At 40.5% G+C, this 20,931-nt stretch overlaps 2 protein-coding genes across 2 annotated transcripts; one reads left to right on the forward strand and one right to left on the reverse strand.

The window, feature by feature from the left end:
* Positions 1-4,039: 4,039 nt before the first annotated feature.
* On the reverse strand, positions 4,040-7,977 carry HINT1 (histidine triad nucleotide binding protein 1). The gene is made up of 3 exons (XM_054284959.1): positions 7,824-7,977; positions 5,146-5,250; positions 4,040-4,381 (listed from the first exon to the last, which is right to left on the reverse strand). The coding sequence occupies exons 1-3, from the start codon at positions 7,932-7,934 to the stop codon at positions 4,217-4,219; spliced, it is 381 nt and encodes a 126-aa protein (XP_054140934.1). The 5' UTR covers positions 7,935-7,977; the 3' UTR covers positions 4,040-4,216.
* A 4,386-nt stretch (positions 7,978-12,363) lies between these two features.
* On the forward strand, positions 12,364-20,185 carry LYRM7 (LYR motif containing 7). The gene is made up of 5 exons (XM_054284672.1): positions 12,364-12,431; positions 14,486-14,558; positions 15,168-15,238; positions 17,719-17,800; positions 19,655-20,185. Exons 1-5 carry the CDS (start codon positions 12,414-12,416, stop codon positions 19,729-19,731), a joined length of 321 nt encoding a protein of 106 aa, XP_054140647.1. The 5' UTR covers positions 12,364-12,413; the 3' UTR covers positions 19,732-20,185.
* The last annotated feature ends 746 nt before the right edge of the window (positions 20,186-20,931 follow it).

Genomic DNA, 20,931 nt, shown 5'->3' on the forward strand with positions numbered 1-20,931 from the left:
CAGAAAAGATTTAGGCTGGATATCAGGAAAAGGTCTTTCACCAAATGGGTGGCTTGGCACTGGTAAAGTAGTCACAGCACCAAGCCTGTCTAGTTCAAGAAGCATTTTGACAATGTTCTCAGGCACAGGGGGTGATTCTTGGGGTGTCCTGCACAGCACCACGAGCCCATGATCCTGATGGGTCCTTTGAAACTCAGGATATTCTATGATTCTGCTCTATGAAAATCTGACAGAAGCACAGATACCATGACAACAAAATAAAAATACCTGATTGGAGTACAATTATTCTCAACTGTCTTCTCTGATACTGAAGTCTGCTGTAAGAGACTGACCAGTCCTTGATCTTGAAACAAACCAACACTACAAATCCTTCACAAAAAAGAGGTCAGCAACTACAGCTCCAGCCTGGTTTTGTCCCTTTATCCTTCACATCCTAAGAGCATTCTCTCCAGTGAGACTGTGTTTTGAGCAAGTTTAGCAAGACTAAATTAACCATGTTCACATCTACTCTGTAAGACATCAGAATCACAGAATCAAGATTGGAAATGACCTCCAATACCATCATGTACAACAAACTTCATAGATGTTGCTGGGTTTTCAACATACAGAACACCCGCACTGGCCAACACTTACGGGTTTTATCCATTGCACACAGAATTGCTGGTTCTTTCTCACTTTTACCACAAATTGAGAAGGGATGGTCTCTTTCTTCTGGAATCTCTACATATTTTTTCTCTCAAGATCTTCTGTTTCTCAGGACAATTTGCAGTCTTGAAGCTTCCCAATCAAAAAGAGTATTTCTCAACTTCTCCTCAAATCATCATCCCTCTTCAACTTCTACACAAAAGACTGAATTTTAGTTCAGACTTCGCCTTAAATCATCATCCCTCTTCAACTTCTACATAAAAGACTGAATTTAAGTTCAGACTCAAGTTTTTTCTCCCACTGGTCAGCCCTGTAATTACCTAAATGTTGTGTGTAACCACATCACAGTCCAATGAAAAACCACATTTCCTCTTCAAATCCCTGATGACAGACAGGTATAGGGCACATACTTAATGACCAAAACTGACAAACAGCTCTGCACAACACCATTACCTTAGATTTTGATTTTCCCCCAGTTCTTCCAAGCTCAGCTGTGAACTAGCTAGAGTACCCATAGTTTCTCAAAAGGAAAGAAATTAACTGGAAGTGACAATAAAACAAGATAAAATTTTGCCAGTTTACCAGACATTTCCTATCTGTTAATAAGTTAAAAGAACTGTTGCAATGCTGGTTTTCCCCCCCAGTCACTGGAGCAGAAAATAAATCAAGACAGAACTTTGTATTTAAATCCACAGCAAACATAAACACAATCAACTAAAATATCAACACACCGCTCCTGAGAGAAATGCCATAAAAATTGAGCGTGGTCCACAAAAATGAGTTCTAACACACAAGAAAACACCAAACAGAAAAGTAAAAATAAGACAAATGTAGCCTCAGTCAGGATGACTTTCCAAACCTGCAATTGTTACTGTCATGCGATTTTCAAGAACTCTGTGGGTCCATGTGGACAGCTTGGCACACGAAGACTGGACAGTTCAATACCCAAAGGAAAACAAATTTTCATACCTAGAAGTGTTACTTCAAACTCAGTATCTGACATTTTAAAAACTGACATAAATTTCACATATGCAGTGTAGCTCTCAGATAGTCAGGTTGTCTCTGATTAACAGTGATGTAACAGATTATCTGGAAGATTAGACACAAATTCCACCAGAAACCACCACAGTTTACAGTAATACTGCAGTCTTCCTGAAACGACAAGCCACATTAAAACTCCCTGTTGCTTCCAAACACATTCTCTACTGCATTCCTATCTCTGATAAACCGGAACAATCTCCTGATACATCAGGGAGTTTACAGAGATTAATGTTAGATGTTGCCTAGCTCAATAATTTCATTAAGTGGACACAGATTATACATCAGCCTGTACTTAATGCAGGTAAATTGTTTCTACCTTCAGCCCATGAAGATTATATACAGCTGAAATCCTTGGATTGCTCACAGGCTTTTGTCATTCAACAACATTTGACTACTTAAGAGATCAAGATCTTCCACTGGGTGTTTCAGATCTATCACTAATGTAGAGTAAAAGGACATGTAGTTTAACTACGTTCTTATGCCCATTGCCCTGGTTTTTCCTAAGATGAAGTTTGCTGTCTCCCTGTGATGCAGTTAACACATCTCTTTGTTAAGTGCCCTTAGAAATCACAGACTAGTGGTACTAGAGTCATCACCTTGCCACAAAAGTAAAAGTAATGCAAGCAGAAGAAAACTCATGACAAGGACGTTGGTCTGCATTTCAGCAAGTGGTTTTGAGGCAAAAGGTTTCAGCTAATGCCCAGTTTTCCCACCTCCTACATGGACAAATTAGGGAAGAGTTTTCCTTCAATTTTATTTTTCCTACATGAGTACACCATGGTCTGAACTCAGAATCATTTGAGTATCGATTCAGAAGGTACTCATCTGAAACTTAAGCACAATTAAATTGGTTAGCAAGCTGGCCTCATGGGTATCTTTGCAAGATTCATGGTTCTGCCCTCACTTCAAAGTCTTCTTACCTTCCCAAAGCACATATCTGCATAGATCTGCAAACACATCTCTCAAGATTCCAAGTAAAGCAACAGAAGTTTTACAGAGTCACTTTCATACAGCTGTGAAAACTTCACCAGTCACGCTTCAAATCACACATGCCAGTGTTGGTAAAAAGGACACATACAACAGAAATCAGGGAAGTCAAAGCAGTACACATATGTCACATGCCCTTTCCCATATGTGGATGCCAACAGTTCATCTCACCATCTTTAAGGGCCTTCCATGAGCTCATTCTGATAGCCTGTTTGCCAGCCACAAACCTTTACTGCACCCCCACTGTGTCTGCTTGTGATACTTCATTCTTGTGGTATGCATTCAGCTTCTACTCAGGGATGCTGTACCTCTGGGATTTGGGTGGTTTTCTTCCTTACTTCTATGCAAGTTAAACAAGAGAAGAGCCATTATGCTACCACTACAGAACCATGTGTTTATTCCTAACTCAAATATAGACCAACGTCCTTCAGAAGCACTAGCTGATTTTCCTGTTTAAGTCACATCTTAGGGTAAAACTCTGAAAGCTGAGAACATTCTGAAGTACTTAGAGTATTTTCTGGTTGAATGAACTCAAATGGCTTTACCAAACTTTCAAGTTATACCTGAAAAGAAAATAAAATTCTGCTTTTACCTCTACAGTCTTTACACACATTCCCACATTTCTTTAACACTTTAGATGCTCACAAGCAACCAGCTTTTATCAAGGCATCTGAGGCTTTTAGGTGTCTTGAGCATAAAAACTAGTAAGTTGTGACTTAATTTTATTAGAAATGTGTTTTATTTTTACACTGGCAGACACATCTGTACCCCTAACTTCAAGAAAATTTATTATCTTGGAGATCTGATGACCACGTTGCATGAACAACTGTATGCAGCAACAGAGAAAGTACTATGAACTGAAAGATTTGCTCACTAAAAGATACACATACAGATTTTATTTCATGCTGCTTACATGCCAAGAAATGCCTTGAACATCTTATAACAGTTCAGTATTTTAATTTCAAGTCCTCAATTTGATCAAAATCACCCATGCGCTACAGAACTATAGCAGCTGCAACAAAGACTATCATTTTACCCATTCTCAGTGGAAAAATGGAGCTTTAGAATGTCTGTTCCCAACATACTGTACTGACAGCATGTTTGAATTTCACTTTTTAGAAGTTTCAGCAGCAGCCTACACTGGCTTTACAAATATTTACATACCACATTCTAAAAGCTTAGATTTCTTCCCAGAAGACATGAAAGTCTGATAAGTGTTTGCACCTTTAGATTTTGATTTGCCTTGGCAAATCAGTACCTATAGAAGACTTGTTAGCAGACTGAAACATGTTTTGTGCTTTAAACTTCAGAGATCATAATTTCAACTTCAGAAGTGTTTCCATCAGTAAGGCACACCAGACAGAGATGATTCCCACATGCTTAATCTTTATTGTGCGAATGTTGTTCAGAGCATTTATTACCCTGTGTAGACACACATTAAAAAAAAAAAATACACTAACAGTGGCTAGATTGGTGGACAACATATTAAATCTATTTGGTGGTAACTTGTATGCATGCAGTTAACTCCTGCGGTGTACAAATCTTAGCCAGGAGGCCAGCCCAATTGGCGACCACCCAGAACATGGAGATGTACGTGATAGACAGACTGCCCACCCTCAGGCCCTTCATTCACAACCATCCGGAATCCATTGGTCAGGCCCAGGTTAGCAGCACACTTCTTGCCAACAATCATTAAATGTCCGAGAAGCTGGAGAAGAAAGAAAAAAAAAAAAGAAAAAAACAACCAACAGAAAACACACAAAAAGGGGGAAAGGGCAGGAAGGGAAGGAATGAGAGCAGAGAACCAGTAAGTTAACTCTCAGAAATTCAGCCACTGCTCTTCAAATTGTTGCCTGCCTGCAACTAACACTTCCCAAGAAAAACTATGAGGACTGTCTATGCATAATATAGGGGGAAAATAGAACTATTGATCTTTCTCAAGCCAGGCAGTAACAGACAACAAAAGTGTCGTAGAAGCTACATTTACTTAATGGTTAAAGCCCCCACTACTTCTTCTGAACACATATATAATTCTGGTGGAAAAGAAACTTTATCTTACCATGTAAAGCTTACAAAATCTTTGAGCTTGATGTTTTTAGTTACAAATGAAATATTCAGCACCTCTCAGCTAACCTTCCTTTTCTTCACCTCTGACCTGCTAAAAACCCCCAAGCCCATATTAGAGTAAGTACTGTTGCATGCAAACAATGAAAACAGACATCAGGACTGTTAAATAACAAATACCAATTCATTTTGCATGGAAAATACACGCACAGATATATTTTGCTTTCTCTGGCTAATTTTACTGAAAAACCTGAACTCCATTATCTTTTAAGCTACAGGACAAGCATTAGAGTATCAGAAAACTACTGTGCCTCTTTGAAATGCCAAGAGGAAAAGGGGGACAGCCTACTACATTATGAAGTAATCAGAAGCACAGTTTGGTGTACAAAAAACCTTTAGAGTACTTACAGATTCATCAGAATCTTCTGCTTCAGACAATCTGACAATTGGCTTCTTAGGAATCACTAAGAAATGTGTTGGAGCTTGGGGTGAAATATCATGGAACGCGAGGCACTGGAGGAACACAAAGCAGATAAAATACAGTTTGTTTTGGAGAAAGGTAAGAGTTTCAGGAAATCAATATGCCCCACTAAATACATACTTCAGCCAGATATCCCAAACATAAGCAGCAATGTTAAATTTTCTTGAGTGATACATTATTCTACATCCTTTAACTTCTAAACACATACTTACCAAGACCCACTGAAAAAAAAAAATCACTGCTTTGTAAAGTACTGTTTAAAAGCTACAGCCTTCTCAGTAAAGCAATATGCAATCAGGTTCAAGATTTGCTACTGAAACACATGCATAACAACTAGTAAAGCTGTTGGCATGCATGCCTATAAAAAGTACATTCATGCTTTTTTAAATGTTATTTTATATTTTATGTTAAATAAAATAAATGGCAAAGAGTTGCTAATTAACTTCTAGTTATGCCTGAATATTTCCTTGGTCAAAGACAACAAGGCAATTCCAAAGATCCTGAAGTTATGTGAATGAGACCATATTAGACTTCTGTTCTCAACAGCACCAAGTATTTCAAAGTAATACATTAAAACCAGCATTGCGTCAGACATGCTTAAATCAAAAGAAAGGCATCACTTTTGAAATACAAACATCTGTCTGTAGTGACTAGCTGAATCTTGACTAAATACCAAAACTACAATCAATCATACACAGCATGCATCACCTAAATATCAAATTAGGAACTGCCAGTAGGCAAGAGAAAATTAAGCTGTGTCTCCTTGTACAAATGGCCAACCACAGAACTGGGACTTCCAACCGGAACCTCGACAAATGTGCAGATGCACAGGAGGTCCTCTGCCAGCATTAGTCCAAGGATATCTCTGACTTTCCCGTCATGTTCAACAGCGTAACACCAGGTAGCAATTGGTTATGTCACAGACAGTGGATACTTAAAAACACATATACCTACATTCTTCAAAATGCTTATTTCCTAGATACTTTTCTTTGTGAATCAATAAAGTTAATTTTCTGTGCAAATATACTTCTTTTTTATTCTGAAAAGAAATGTGTCAAGAGTAAAGTTGGTGAAAAGCCAAACTCAACTTGCATCAATCTTTTATGCAAGTCATCTTCTACATCAAATCTATGTGGTTTTAGGATCTGTTTAAGAAGATAATGCCCAGTTTGAATTTCTGATGAACTACTCCTTTCTTCCAAACAGGGAAGGGCAGTAAGGATATAACTGATGAATAAAACTGTATCCACCAAATTAAATAAATCATACTTAGAGCTGACCATTTTGTAATCAGCTTTTCTATTATATGTAGTCCCATCGAGGCAGAATGCAAATGGCCAAACTGCCACAAAGAATTAAAAGAGCAAAAGACTGGAAGTAAACAGCTTTCTATTATACAGAAAGCCAAAGCAACATTAAGGAAAAAACGCAATCACAGAAATTCGTGAGTGTATGGGAAACCAAATTTCATTTCAGGAAGTTTAGATTCAACTGGAAAAACAGTGATAAGGCATAATTCCACAGAGACTTAGTACTTTTCAGCAGTTCCCTTTCTCTGAAGGTCAATTATTGATTAAAGACTTTCCTTACCTTTCTCCTTTTAACACTTCCAGCCACCTCTAAAAAGACCTCCATAAAGCCAGCAAAACTAATTCAAGATCATCCACCAGTCAACTGAAATCTAGAAGTTCTACATTTCTGCACCCTTTGAAGTAAAAACCAAATGGTGCACTGCGGGTAATGACACTCCCAGAAAATACTCCACACAAATGGCTGTCAAAGTAGTTTATACATTCAGCGAACTCAATGCCCTGATTCCTAATCAAGCAGTGCGCAGCTTACTCTGCTGCAACCACCGCAGCTGATGAAAAAGCTCACACAGGTTTGACCCGGCGAAGGAAAGAACACACACCTTCACATAAACACAGAGCAGTAACATAAGCCCGACTTTCAGAAAGCACTGAACATTTCTAATATTCTTCAGAGCATAAGGCAACTGCAACAATTCTGCCATTTATTAAGAAAACTCCGGTTTAAGCTATGCATGATTTTTAAGCACATAAATCTGACAAACTGCATCCTTAGCGAGTCTCTACTGAACACTGAGAATAACCCCTTTATTTCAAAAGCAAAAGGGGCTTAATGGGGCTCCAGTATTTCAATCTGAAGGGCGGGGAAAACAAAGAGCAGGAGATCTTACACCAAATACCAGGTGGATTTTGGGAATAACCGCTGCATTTCTTCTAAAGCTAATTATTTAATTTCGGCCCTAACGTGCTGCGATGCACCAGCAATCCCTCTCGGAGGTTCTCTACCAAAGCCCAGCAGGCAGAGGTGCACAACCTCTGTGAGGCTATTGAGAGGCACATCGGGACCTGCACAAGCAGACAGCTGGGGCGCTCTGCTCCGAACCCGCAAGAAGGCTGCCTCTAAGTGGTAAAGGTTTCACCACTACCCTCCCACACCAGCTGCGAGAACCCTCGACCCTTGGCAAGGAGCCCAATGCAGCTCCGGGGAGGGCGCAGGGGAGAGCGGGGCCGCACGGCCCGCCCCGCCGCTCTCCCGAGTGCCTCCGCGAACCCCCCGGCCCCTGCACAGCGCGCACCTGCTCGTCCTCGTAGATTATGTTGGCGGGGATCTCCTTGCGGATGATCTTCCCGAAGATGGTGTCCCCGCCGGGACGCGCCGCCTGCGCCTTGCTGATCTCGTCAGCCATGGCGGCGGCTCCCGCGCGGCTCCCGCCGGCCTTCAGCCCCGCCTTCCCCGACAGCCACGCCCCCTCGGCACTCATTGGGCCAACGCCGGCCCCTGGCCGTGTTCGCCCGTCTGATTGGCGGTTTCTCCTGTCATTGTCCCGCTGGTCCCCGCCCACCGCACTACCGCGCCCTCGCTGACCCGGGAATCGCGGAGGGATCCGGCGGAAAGAACTATTGCAGGCTCCGCGCAGGGATCAACGCTGCGAAGAGAAAGGCGACTCTACAAAAGTAGTGCAGTCCCGGGAGAGGCTGTTGTGGGCAGAAGTATTACTTATCAAATCCAACCCAAATATCTGTGTGATTTCTTGGGACTAGCTCCTGCAGACTGCACCAGGCTGGGCTGGGTTACCTTTTCCACCAAAGTTTGCAGGTGTATGGTGTCCTGGAATCAGGGTCCTGCAGAAGGGCAGTTTCATGTGCCAGCTCTTCGACGAATAAGTAATTTCGTAACTATGAAACAAACTAATCGGTATAGCCAAGCAGTAATTCAGAGGGCAACACAAAGTTACGCAGCTGTACATCTAGCTGTAAATGGTTTTTTTATATATATCTATAACACCAGTCATTAAACGGGAGAAATGAGAAAGCAGGGGGGAAGAAGCCAACACAAACCTTAAGGAGCATCAACAAAACTTCATTTTGAAGGCCAAGTACGAGGTCCTGCACCTGGGTCGGGGCCACCCCTGCTATCAACACAGGCTGGGAGACTGAGAGCAGCCCTGTGAGAAGGACTTGGGGGTGCTGGTGGGTGAGAGGCTGGACATGACCCAGCCATGGGCACTCCCGGCCCAGAGAGCCAAACGTGTCCTGGGCTGCATCCAGAGCAGCGTGGGCAGCAGGGCAGGGAGGGGATTCTGCCCCTCTGCTCTGCTCTGGGGAGAGCCCACCTGGAACCTGCATCCAGCTCTGGGCTCCCAGCACAGGGAGGACATGGAGCTGTTGGAAAGAGTCCAGAGGAGGCCACAAAAATAATCAGAGTGACAGAGTACCTTTTCTATGAGGACAGACTGAGAGAATTGGGATTGTTCACCCTTGAAAAAAAAAAAACTTCAGAGTGACCTAACTGCAGCTTTGCAGTACCTGAAGGCAGCCTACAATAAAGATGGAGGGAGATTTTTTACAAGGGCATGTAGTGACAGGACAAGGAGGAATGGCTTTAAACTGCAATACTGGAGGTTTAAATTGGATGTGAGGAAGAAATTCTTTACTGTGATTATGGTGAGGCACAGGAACAGGTTTCCCAGAGAAGTTGTGGGTGCCTAGTCCCTGGAAGTGTTCAAGGCCAGGCTGGATGGAGCTCTGAGTAACCCAGTCTAGTGAAAGGTGCAGGGGCATTGGAACTAGATGACCTTTAATGTCTCTTCCAACCCAGACAATTTTGGATTCTATGATTTTCTAAACTTCACCAAAAAAAATAGATTGATTTCTCTGAAGATTTGTCTAGGTGCATATTAATAGAGATATTTATATATATTTGTCTCTGGACAAAAGTGTTACAGGAAAGCATTTTGGAGGGAGGCAGAGAATAAATATTGCTAAGTGGCTTAAACCTAATGTGGTTCCGCTGCTGGTTACACGAACATGTTACAAAAAGAGCAGAATTTGTCATATATTTCTGGTAGTAACTCTGAAATAATTTATAATGAAATACCCTGAAAAAAAAATCTGATAAAGTACATTAAACAATGAAATTTTATTCTCTTCCTTAGATGATGTTCTGAGATTAAGGTATTTTGACATGTATGTGTCCTACAGATGGTATTGGAGCTTTATGATAATTATAAGAAGTGCTTCAGGGACAAACTTCTTTGAATTATGTTATTGTCCAACCAAGGTTATTCAGCAAATATATGAACAATTCGGGTGAACACTACTGTGGATTTAATTAGAAAGTATATTTCTATGTTAAGAGAAGACATAAACAGACAAGTTTAGAAGTTTCTCCAAAAAACCAAAACCTTTTTTTCATATAGTTGACTTCAGCATATACTTTTGTCTCACCATGAAAACAGCAAATTTTATTATTTTGAATAAAACAATGAATGAATTACACCTTCTCTTCAAAGATCTAATTCATTCACATCTGCAATAATTATTCTTGGAAATAAATTATGAATAAACATCACTTCTGCTAACAGATCAAGTTTCTTTATGAGTTACATACTAAAAAAAGTATTTAATATATGCTTACAAGTAAGTATTAATAATAAAAATATTAAAATTATTGAGTATATGGTTTAGTGTTCCCATATTTTAATTAGTTTACAATGTAACTGCTGTTAAATGATTAAATAGACTGTGTATTGAAGCTAGAGGTCTAGTGAGTAGTAAAGATGATTGCAAAAAATCCTTATGCTGCCTTTAGCTAATGCTGATTGATGTGTTAGTGAACTATAAGCTTGTTTGTTTTTCAAGAGAATGGTAATTCAGTTTTATAGATGTACCCGGCGTGGCCATAATGTGGCCAGGCCCAGGCTGGGGTGGTCAGGGTGTGAGTAAGGCAAGCTGTGGGGATCTTGATGTGAGCAGCCGAGAAAGTGACCTGACTAGAGAGGGGGAATGACTGAACAGAAGAATATGCCTGTTGGATAATACCAGCAGAAAAAAAGCCTGCCAGCTTGGCAGCTGTGATCCTGAGAACCAAGAGTGTCCTTGAAAAGTGCAACTGGACTCCTCTAAGTACAGCTGGATACCTAGAAACTGGAGACATCCTGAGATACTACTGCTAAGCACAGAAACAAGGAATTGTAATCACAACTTTTCTTCTGAAATGGTGAAAAAATAGACTGGAAAAGAAGATATCACCCCAGATAAGGAAGGATTCCGAACTGCTTTTGGTTGTTCTATCTGCAAGAGCAAGGAAACAGTCTTGGCAACATAAAAACTGAATTGAAGAAGCAGCAAACATCATCATTTATTGGCCATTCTAGGTGTCACATAGAAACTGATGGCTGTCCAGTTACCCACTTAAAACAATTATAATTTTCTTCAGAGGAAGGAGCAGAACACACTGGTCTTTGTGCCACCCTGGGCAATGATGTGCAGCCCCTGGCAGGGGGTGCTGGGCAGGGAGCAGCCTCTCATCCCCACTGTGGCTCCCCTTGGAGGGCAGGGGTCCCTGGGCCATTGACCACTCCAGTGGAATTGTTGGAATCTATAAGGTTAGAGGATTTTTAGGAAATGGTTAAAAAAAGTATGTAAGCTTTAGATTAGAGTTCTGTTAGCATTACAGAAAAGTTTCTCATGCAAGCAGAAAAGTTTTTCAAGCAGTAGACGTGACAAACAACAATAAGTATCAAGCCTCCCGGAAGAGACATTTTAGTGTAGATCAGTGAGCTGTCATGTCTCCATTTTGTATTTTGAGACTAATGTGCTAGAAATAAAAACAAAAATCTCTTCACTAGTCTAGTTACAATGTTGTCCAATTCTAAACGTTTTACCGCAACATAGTAAATTCCTTTTTTAAGACGTGAGTTCCTGACACAATTAGACTTATATCTACCCTTCCCCCGCAGGAATGAGGAGCCTGTGGGCAGCACTGCCTGCCTGCTATGGACCCCATTCAGCTCCTCCTGCAGGCAGCGCCAGCCTCCTGCCAGACCTGGGCACACCGAGGATTGGCACTGTCTGGATAGCCCGTAAGGCCAATGGGACCCTGGGGTGCATTCGGGAGAGCACTGCCAGCAGTTCGAGGGAGGTGATCCTGCCCCTCTGCTGTGCCCTGGTGAGGCACACCTGGAGTGCTGTGTCCAGTTCTGGGCTCCTCAGGACAAGAGACAGATGGAGTTCCTGGAGTGGGTCCAGGGAAAGTCAGTGAAGATGGGACTGGACCGTCTTTCTTTTGAGGAAAGGCTGTGGGAACTGGGTCCGATCAGCTTCGAGACAGCTGAGAGGGACCTCATCAATGTCTCTGAGTATTTGAAGGAAAGGGGTCAGAGGAGGATCCAAGCTGTTCTCAGCTGTGCCCAGCAACAGATCAAGGGACAGTGGACAGAAATTGATGTTTCTGAAATAAGAAGTTTCTCTGAACACGAGGAAGAGCTTCTTTACTCTGCAGGTGAGCGGGTACAGGAGCAGATTGTCCAGATAATTTGTGGAGTCTTCCCCAGTGGTGATGGAACTGTCTGGATACAATCGTGTGCCATGTGCTCTGGGCTGTCTGCCTGAGCAGGGACGTTGGACCAGATGGGGCCGTGTGGTCCGTTCCAGGCTGGGCTGGAAGTCCCTTCTGTGAGTCCGTGAAGGCCGCCTCAACCCCGCCGGCCATGGCAGCGCCGCGGGGGCACAAGGGTGGCTCGGAACGGCGGCGGCGGCGGGCGGCCCCCGGGGGACAGCGTTGACGGCGGCACCGGCGCAGCGCGAGAGGGTGCGGCTCGTCCCTGACGGGCACTTCCGGCGGCGGGCACTTCCGGCGCGGGACGGTGCCGGCGGCGGGCGCCATGGGGAGCCGGGGGCAGGCGAGTGACACACACACAAACACACACACGTACTCTATCCGTGCTGGGAGGCTGCAGCTTTGTAGCTTTAGTCGAGCCAAAAAACGTAGACTTTCAGGACAAGAAAGATAAAAAACTAGGTAAAGGAAGTAGCGGTTTGCGCGCAAAGGCCATTGCGGGAAAAGAAAGTGAGAAGTGTGATAAGCAGAGGGTAAAATACATCAGAAGCACGTGAGAGTAAGCTAGGGAAAACCAGGGACCTAAGAATTAATAAGCCCTTTCATTACTGCGGTGTAATTTCCTGTCAGTGCCTCTTTCGAGAGTGTCTTGAAGCCTAGTTTTGGGAGTGCAGTCGACAGGTATTGGCGGAGCTCTCTGTTAATGCAGGTGGCTGTAGAGGTCAGAGGTGTCTGCATTAATACATCCTGATCAAGACCATCTAATTCAGCTTTTCACCATTGTGGCTGCCGTGGTGAGAAGTTTCCAGGAGGGATTTGGAGAAGTTGAACCAGAGAATGTCCTTGGTTGGAAAGGAGGCACAGAAATGATGGAGTCCAGCCCCTGGTCTTGCATGGGACCATCTCCAGGGTGGTGCATACACCGTGTGCCTGGAGGAGCTGTGCAAAAGCCTCCTGAACTCTTGTCAGGCTGGTGCTGTGACCACTGACCTGGGGAGCTTGTTCAGTGCCCAGCCACCTTTTGGCTGAAGAACCTTCTCCTGATATCCAGCCTGAGTGTTCCCTGACACAACTTCAGGCTGTTCCCTTGAATCCTGTCACAGGATGCCAGAGAGGAGATTGGTGCCTGCCCCTCCTCCTTCCCTTGTGAAGAACCTATAGATTTCTCTGTGGGTAGGAAGAGACCTGAAAATGGCTCACAAATTCTTGAAAATAACCATAAAAAATTTTAGGTTTTGCCATACATGTGTTCAACATAAAACCACATGTAATATTAATCTGCTGTTTGAAAAGATAGCAAATATACTGTGGGGAATAGAAATTTTAGGATGTTGGAATATCTGCAAAACAAGAAGTTTATTTGTTGAGTTTTAGTTCTGTGGGTTTACCTTCCACAGATTCATCCATCTAGGGAATGGTGCAGTTAAAGGCAACATGGCTCTGTTCATTTGCTAGGTTTTTTCTGAGTTACAGCCCTGTGTTTCTTCTATGTCCTTCTAAAAAATACTTGGAATACTAATTGTGAGAGAAGTATTATGAAGTACTTGGAATTGTGCCCTCTAGAGATGCCACAACATGATAAGAAGTACTAGAAGGAGCTTCAAAAGGCATATTGTTTTCAAGATTATTTTTTTCTGGTGCTTGTCAGAGATTCTTTTCAGTCTGTGACAGACACCAAAAAAGTCTCATAAGGACTTGAGAGTTTCTGTGATTCATTGCAGTCTGTGTGAATGATCTACCAAAACCACGTGGCTGTGAGCTGTGATTCTCTGGGAGTTTTATTTTCATACATATTCAGGTGTGTCTGCTCTACACTGTAAATCCCAACTTTCTGAGTGCTTGCTTTTACTGAAGTGTTGGTTTGCTGACCTGGAGTTGTATTTAGGGGAAGGACTTTGCTTTGGTTTTGCCACACCACTTGTAGAAGAATTTTATGTGAGAATACTTCAGCCATTTCTTTTTTTATCTTTTTCAGTAGCTAGAGAATAGGCACGATGTAACCTTGATAATTCCTTCAAGTAATTTGACCTTTAGAGTTATTCCAGTTCTGTTGGGTGTATTTGACATTGGCACAATAACTAATGCTTATGTCCATGTATTTTCAGGATTTTATTTCCATCATGCCAAATAATTATTTAGGAGGTGGTGCCAGCATTTTAGGGTAATTTGAAATATCTAGACCTGTCTAAGATTTTGATGACATCACATCAGCTTTGGCTGCAAGTGTTTTGATCAGGAATTTAAGTAAAACCTCTTAGATATTGATTCTTTATCAAATTCTGTACTGAATGGAAAGAACATGAAATTTAAACCAAAACATTTTCAATTGTAATATGTTCATTTTAACTAACAATCCTGCTAGCAAATAAGTTAATTCTATTGATTTTGTATTGGCAGGTTTTGAAGCTTTTTAAGTTGTTACACAGAACACGGCAAGAAGTTTTTAAAAATGATACCAAAGCCCTCGAAGGTGAGATAGTTGTTTTGTGTGGTGTGTGCTTATCTGTATTTCATGGAACTTCCTTCTTGGAATACAGAGAAAGATAATTCTTAACATAATCTTTCTTCAAATTACTCCCATAATTTTCAAGTAATAATTGGGAAAACTTGTGTGTCCATAACGAGATATCCTTTATTTTGAAACAAAAAAATAGTCCTTATATTCAAGCAACCATCACATATTTTGGAAGGGAAACATTTCTTTTTAAAGTGTTCCTCTTGGGAGATATTTTTCTTTCATTTGTTTTTTTTTTTAACTTCAGTCCAGCCAGAGCATAGTTAGCTGTACTAATTAATTCGCTATGTGTGGTTTTTCCTCAAGGGATTAATCATGCTTTTTTAGTACCTTGTGTATGCAATACAAAATGCTAAATTGAGAATCTTATTTTATTTTATTTGTATACCAGTCAACTTGAAATATGACATCATGTGAATTATATGGAGGTCTTTCATTGAAATACTTTGATCAGAGTGTCCCAGGTCTGTGCCATAAAGGACTTAAGATTCTTAACTTTGGGGCAGTGACAAATTCAAAATACAATTTTTGTTCACTCTTTAGTTTTTTGTTTTCTTTATTTAGCTGCAAGACAAAAGATAAATGAAGAATTCAGAAATAACCGAGACGAGACATCTGAAGAGAAGATTAATGAGGTATTTTATTGCTTTCTGTTGTTTGGGTTTTTTTCTCACTTCACATATGGATATTTAGAAATTAGTCTTTTGATTAAAGGATCTCTAAACCACTGTAAACAGATTGAGACGTCATGAAAGCCGGGTTGGTTTAGAAAGACTTCTACATGCATCTTTGTTTGTAAATATATAGATACCGCAATAGTATTAATACTGTGTTATAGAATCTTGTACATACAAAAGTACATAAGTAGAAAGTGTGTTCTGATAGTTCAATATGATTATTTCGAAGTTTATAATAAAATTTTATGAGATAATGTATGAAGTAGCGATTTTCATGTAAATATTTTATACTTTGCTCATGATACCTATCTGTACTGTGGTCACTTAAATGTACCTGCTCACTGTTGTTTAGGCAAACAGAAACAAACAGACAAATTAAACAACCTGCTGAGTTACTATCACAAATGACTCAGCGTCTTTGTGGAAGGCAAAAACCAGCAAAATTATTATGACTTATTGCAGTATAGTATAGATGTAGTATATCTTAATTATACTACAGGGATTTTTTTACTTCTTCTTTCCGTACCATGTGTTAAAAGTGGAGCATTCTGTTAATTCACTAAGTTAGTTTCCTTTGCCTTAAAACTTTTTGCTGAGTCAGTTTTTTTCTGACAATTACTCTGAACTGAAAGGGAACTAATGTGTTTTAGATAATTTTAGCTATTTACATCCTACAGACTGAATAACTTAGTCCTTATCCTTCAGCCTTTTATCAGACTGTCCTTACATTGTCACTGGACACTGGTTGGAAGAAAGTGCTTACGTTTGTCCCTTGAAGAAATAAAACGAAAACCTTTTCCTCATGCCAGACACAGAACAGTAATGTAAATAGTTCTGACCTTTTAGTTAGGAGTTCCTGAATTTCAGCTTGTTATCAGCCTCCTGTAATAATACTCAGTGTTTGTGTTACCACTTTTTGATTAGCTAAGTTATGTGTTCAGCGTTGGTTTTTTTATAGATGTACAGGAAAAAGATTTGCTGCAATTCTGAAATCTGTATTTGTTTTTTAGGCAACCTACAAATTACACATATGTGACTTTTTAATATGGAGTAGTTGATATTTGGTTAACTGTGTCAGTGAAAGAAATGGCAGACTTCCATCGCAGCTACACACTCCTAGAACATCACAGAAGCTGTCATATTTATTACATGTACACACTGAAAAGACTTAGTTGCAGAGGAACTGAACCAAGTTTTATACAGGACTTGAGAATGTTTGAGCACTTGCTTGCATGAATGTGATGCTGTTAATGTTCTGCTTTGGACAGCAACTAAAAAATGGAGTATTGACCAGCCAGAATAGAAAACTACAGTGTATTCTAATGTGACAACAGGTACTTGTATCTGTATGTACTTGTACATGTCAAGCTTGCAGTGACTTAAAGAGATCGAGGTAACTGTCTACAGTATCAGAATGAAAAATGTGGTAGCTAAATCTAATGCAGCAGTTTTTGTGCAGATCAGGAGTGCACTTAGGAAGTTACCTTGGTGAGTTCCACTTCCTGTGACTTTTCTTGTTATGTAAAGTGTCAGACCAACTAGCAGAATTCCCTTAAGGTCAATCTGAAGAGGAAGCTGCACTTCAGGAGCATGCAGACTGGCTGCTAATGGGCTCTCAGCAGGGGGAACTGAAGGGTACCTGCTCCAAGTCCTTAAAAGGGAAGAGCATGAGAAGTGCAGTGTGGATGGCAAGTATTGAGCCCTAGCCTTTGCAAAGATCCACTTCTGTTGATGCACGCTGCTTTCTAGTGTGAGCATGTCTCCTGAAGTGTCTCACTTGAGCAATTTCCTTACTTCTGACACAGATAACAGGCAAACAAGTATTAGGGTTCTCTTAATGGTGCAGCAAAGCTAGCAAGGCTGCTGCAGCTTATCCTCTTAGTGAGAGAAGGAATTCTAGGCCTTTTGCCAAATACTAATACCTCGGGTAGTCTTTAAGTAGTGCCTTGTTTCTGCACAGTTCTACTGTGAAAACTCAGAATTCTTAATTCTTGTCATGTTTTGCCCTTGTTTTTGTCTCCTTATGTCAGGAGCAGTAGTGTTGAAAGAATGAGATTGCCCTTTCACTATGGGACGTCGAATGTTATTGAGGCGCGAGTGAGCGTCTTTGATCATTGGAAGCTAGTTAATTGGTTTTGTAGTTGCATTTCACCTTATTCGGTTGCAGTTTTAATTGGATATGTAGACGTATGTACTGGTGTATGTTACTGAGCCAGAGTTTCCCTCACTGTGTGCTCCATGTCAAACACGTCAACCTGTAAGTTATTCCAGGATCTCCAAGGCAAAAGCAATGTATACATTGTACATAAGTAACTGAGCAGTAAAACCGAGTGATTTTATTATTTGAATAGTTGTCTGGTATGGAAAATATCTTCAGAAACAGTCACATATAATTCAAATTACTCTCTTGTTCCTCTCTTCTTATTCCTTATTACTAGCTTCTTAAAATTGCTTCAGATGTTGAAGTGATTCTCAGAACTTCTGTTATTCAGGCGGTTCACACAGATTCTGACAAAATTGGTGAGTAAGCCTGCATGCTAAAAAGATACTTAAATATGTTACAGTTTAGAAAATAAATATAGAATGTGAAACTAAGGAAAGGGATAGTGAGGCAAATAACCTGTCTGTTAATCTCTGGCAAAATTCTTAATGTAAGCTATTCATTAATGTCACTACCTAGGACAGGTGAAGGTTCAAAGGTACAAAGTTTCCATACAAATATTTTGAGGTATGGAGGCTGGTAGAAAAGAGGCCTTGATTACTTTTAATGTCCCTTAACTAGCCGTAACTATTAGGAGGGTCAGCAGTTAGCTAACTAGTCAGCATGCATGTACAGGCTGATCAGTCAGCATGCGTCCAAAGGCAGTAGCCTCGGTACCTGTCTGTAGGTGCTTGCTCTACCAAACAGGGAGGAGCTGCCTAAGGAGCATTAACAAGTGCATTATATACACTGACCATAGAAAAGCTTTTTCTTTGAGGATTGAGTGTTCATTTCCAAATCTTTTTTCCAACAATTTCACTTTCAGGTTATACTGTGTAAGATGTGTGACATAGCGATTACCTCAATGCAAAGTCTATCAAATTTTGAAATCCTGATTCCTGGTTTAGAAGTTCTTTTATCTTGCAGTCAAAAAGAGAAGTAGTAGGTAGGCTCAGCATACAGCTGTGTGGTAAGAGAATACAAGAAATCTTCAGCTGTGTACATAGTTTCCTTTTACTTCTGTTTAGTGTTGTCTGGAAAGTTTTGTACCAATTTTCAGTTTTAGGTTTAGTAAAACATTTAAGTTTAAAACAGCGGTTATAATCAAGGCCAAAGATAAGTCTAGACCAGTGTCAAGTCTTCCATGATGATTCTAGGCAGATAATAGTTGAAGAATAGGAACAGACAAAGTGAATTTGCACCTCTTTCAGCTGTTCACACCTGGCAGCTCTTCCTGAGTCAGGGATATTTTCTGGTTTAATTATCTTCAATGGGCTTCTCTTCAATTACTTTTGATTTTCATCAAGCTATTCATGAATTTTTAAGTCCTTTATTGCCTCCTTTTTTGTTCACTTCCCCCAGGAAACAGCTCTCAGAAACAACAGGTGAAAGCCTGTGATTATTCTTGCTATTCACTGCGCACTGTGGGCAAGGAGGCATTTTATACACACAACGATGACACAATAATGTTTTCTCTTTCATTTTCAACTGGATTCCTGCTAATAGTCACTGCTAATTCTAAATTTAATTTTTGGCTGCCAAGCATACATATTATGTACTTATTTTTGCAAAATTGTACTCATTAAACTCATCAGAGTGGTCATAATTGTTAGAAACAATGGGGATGTCCCTGATCTTCCAGATGGAGCGGCACCAGTTCAGTGGGTCAGATGCCCCCTTTTGTCCTGTTTTTTATCCCTTTGGATTGGTTTCTTTTTGGATCCTTCATTTGCATGAAGGTTAAGGCACCTGATTGGCCCATTACAGTTCTGTCCAGGCTGGCTTGTTTTGCCTGGAGGGTGGTGCTCTTTGCATAGGTGTATTATGGTACCGTTGAATACTGTATTCCTTATAACTACCCTTTTAACCCATAACCAAACTAACAGTACATGCTTAACAATTATGGCTTCTTAATATCAAAATTTTCAATGCGTATAAAAGAAGATGGGAAAACATTATTGTAGCCAGCTGAAAGTAAAATCTTAGTATGATTTTGTCTTAGATATCTAGATGCTAGATAGATGCTACTTACCACAAGTTCAGATCCTCATTTTAGTAACTGAATATTTTGTTTGTAAATGTAAAAACACCTTTAGAATTTGAAATAGTATTTTCCCAGTATTTTCCATAAGATTATAGTCTTACTGTTTTGTTTGGGTTTTTTTCTATTTCAGTACTCATACCCAGGAAAGATCTGCTACAGGACAACACTCCCTACTTAGATAAACCAACAAAAAAGCAAGAATCCTGAGGAAATACTGTTACCAGGAAAAAAGAGACTGAAATCAACTCAGTGATTTTATTGAGTTCTGGGATATCATCATGCACTTGTTCTGCGGAAGGTAGTAATACTTTCACAGAACTTAAAAGTACACTCATGAATTATGTTACTTCAGCCAGGAATGCTTCTGATTATGACAGCTCTCAGACAGAGATTGTTTCCCAGCAATCCAGAGCTTTTCAAAGCTATATAAAAATTAAATTGAGTCCTGAATACTGATAATATTTATTTTTGAGTTTATTGTCAATCATAAGCTTCTTTGAAGTAATGAAAAATCATCTTGTGGTATTTAATGTTAAATTTATGCTTTGTACCAAAAGCATGATTTCTGAAGTTGCCATTAATTGTACACTAGTATACTGTGATGCTTGAGAGCACTCGTAAAGGTTTATCTGAATAAATTATTTGTGTTTTACAGACAGGAGAGGCATGTTTAGTGTATTTTTTCTCCCAGACACTTTGGAATGAGCCAGAATGTTAGGATTTGAGTTCTCAGGTGACAGCAGAAGAGAACCTAGATACAACATAACCTAAGGATGTTGGTTTATGAATTTGTGGTTTGTGTTTTAACTGGTAATCATTGAGTGACTGAGACATTTTCCAAAGAAAACGGTCTTGCTGTTTAGTTGCAAGTGAACTCGCCTAGAGTAAATATGAAAAGTGTAATTAGTAAGCCCTAATAATTAGTATTTTTTAAAGGATACTTCCTTGTTTCATGTGGAATTCACTGCAATGATCCGTTCACTTCCATTTTAATTGGAAGGAGGTACAACTGCAGTGATACATAGAATCTTTTCTTCATGAAATTGATAGCAGGCACGACCCTAGGATCTAAGTACCTCACAAAGGGGTGAGGCAGTCTGACAATACATGTCACCTCATGAGTCATGCTGTACCTGTTAATCTCAGTCTCCAAGATGTCAGAATTGCCTATGTGCATGTGTACTGATTAGGCTTGACTGGCGGAATAAATCAGAAAACTAGTGCCTTCATCCAGTCTCTTTTTCTCACAAAGCATGTCAATATGACAAGTACTCCTTTCTTTAAAACTGTTGCCTCTGGCTGCGATGGCCAGGGCAGCCAGCAGGAAGTGCAGCTGTCAGTAACCCTCTTTGAATTGAACTGATACTCCCTGCACTGTAGCTAAAAGGCACTAGGCATGTGATGGGA

This window comes from Melozone crissalis, unplaced genomic scaffold (genome assembly GCF_028551555.1).
Source record: "Melozone crissalis strain CALT ecotype California unplaced genomic scaffold, PUWL_Pcris_2 ptg000005l_1, whole genome shotgun sequence".
Lineage (NCBI taxonomy): Eukaryota > Metazoa > Chordata > Aves > Passeriformes > Passerellidae > Melozone > Melozone crissalis.

What these genes read in the sequence shown, in the direction of transcription:
- HINT1 (XM_054284959.1), bottom strand. Translation starts at nt 7,934, where the DNA reads ATGGCTGACGAGATCAGCAAGGCGCAGGCGGCGCGTCCCGGCGGGGAC. An exon ending in TAATCTACGAGGACGAGCAG is followed by an intron (nt 5,251 to 7,823) that starts GTGCGCGCTGTG and finishes GTGTTCCTCCAG; the next exon opens with TGCCTCGCGTTCCATGATAT. An exon ending in CAGAAGATTCTGATGAATCT is followed by an intron (nt 4,382 to 5,145) that starts GTAAGTACTCTA and finishes TTTCTTCTCCAG; the next exon opens with CTTCTCGGACATTTAATGAT.
- LYRM7 (XM_054284672.1), top strand. An exon ending in TGATACCAAAGCCCTCGAAG is followed by an intron (nt 14,559 to 15,167) that starts GTGAGATAGTTG and finishes TTCTTTATTTAG; the next exon opens with CTGCAAGACAAAAGATAAAT. An exon ending in CTGAAGAGAAGATTAATGAG is followed by an intron (nt 15,239 to 17,718) that starts GTATTTTATTGC and finishes CCTTATTACTAG; the next exon opens with CTTCTTAAAATTGCTTCAGA.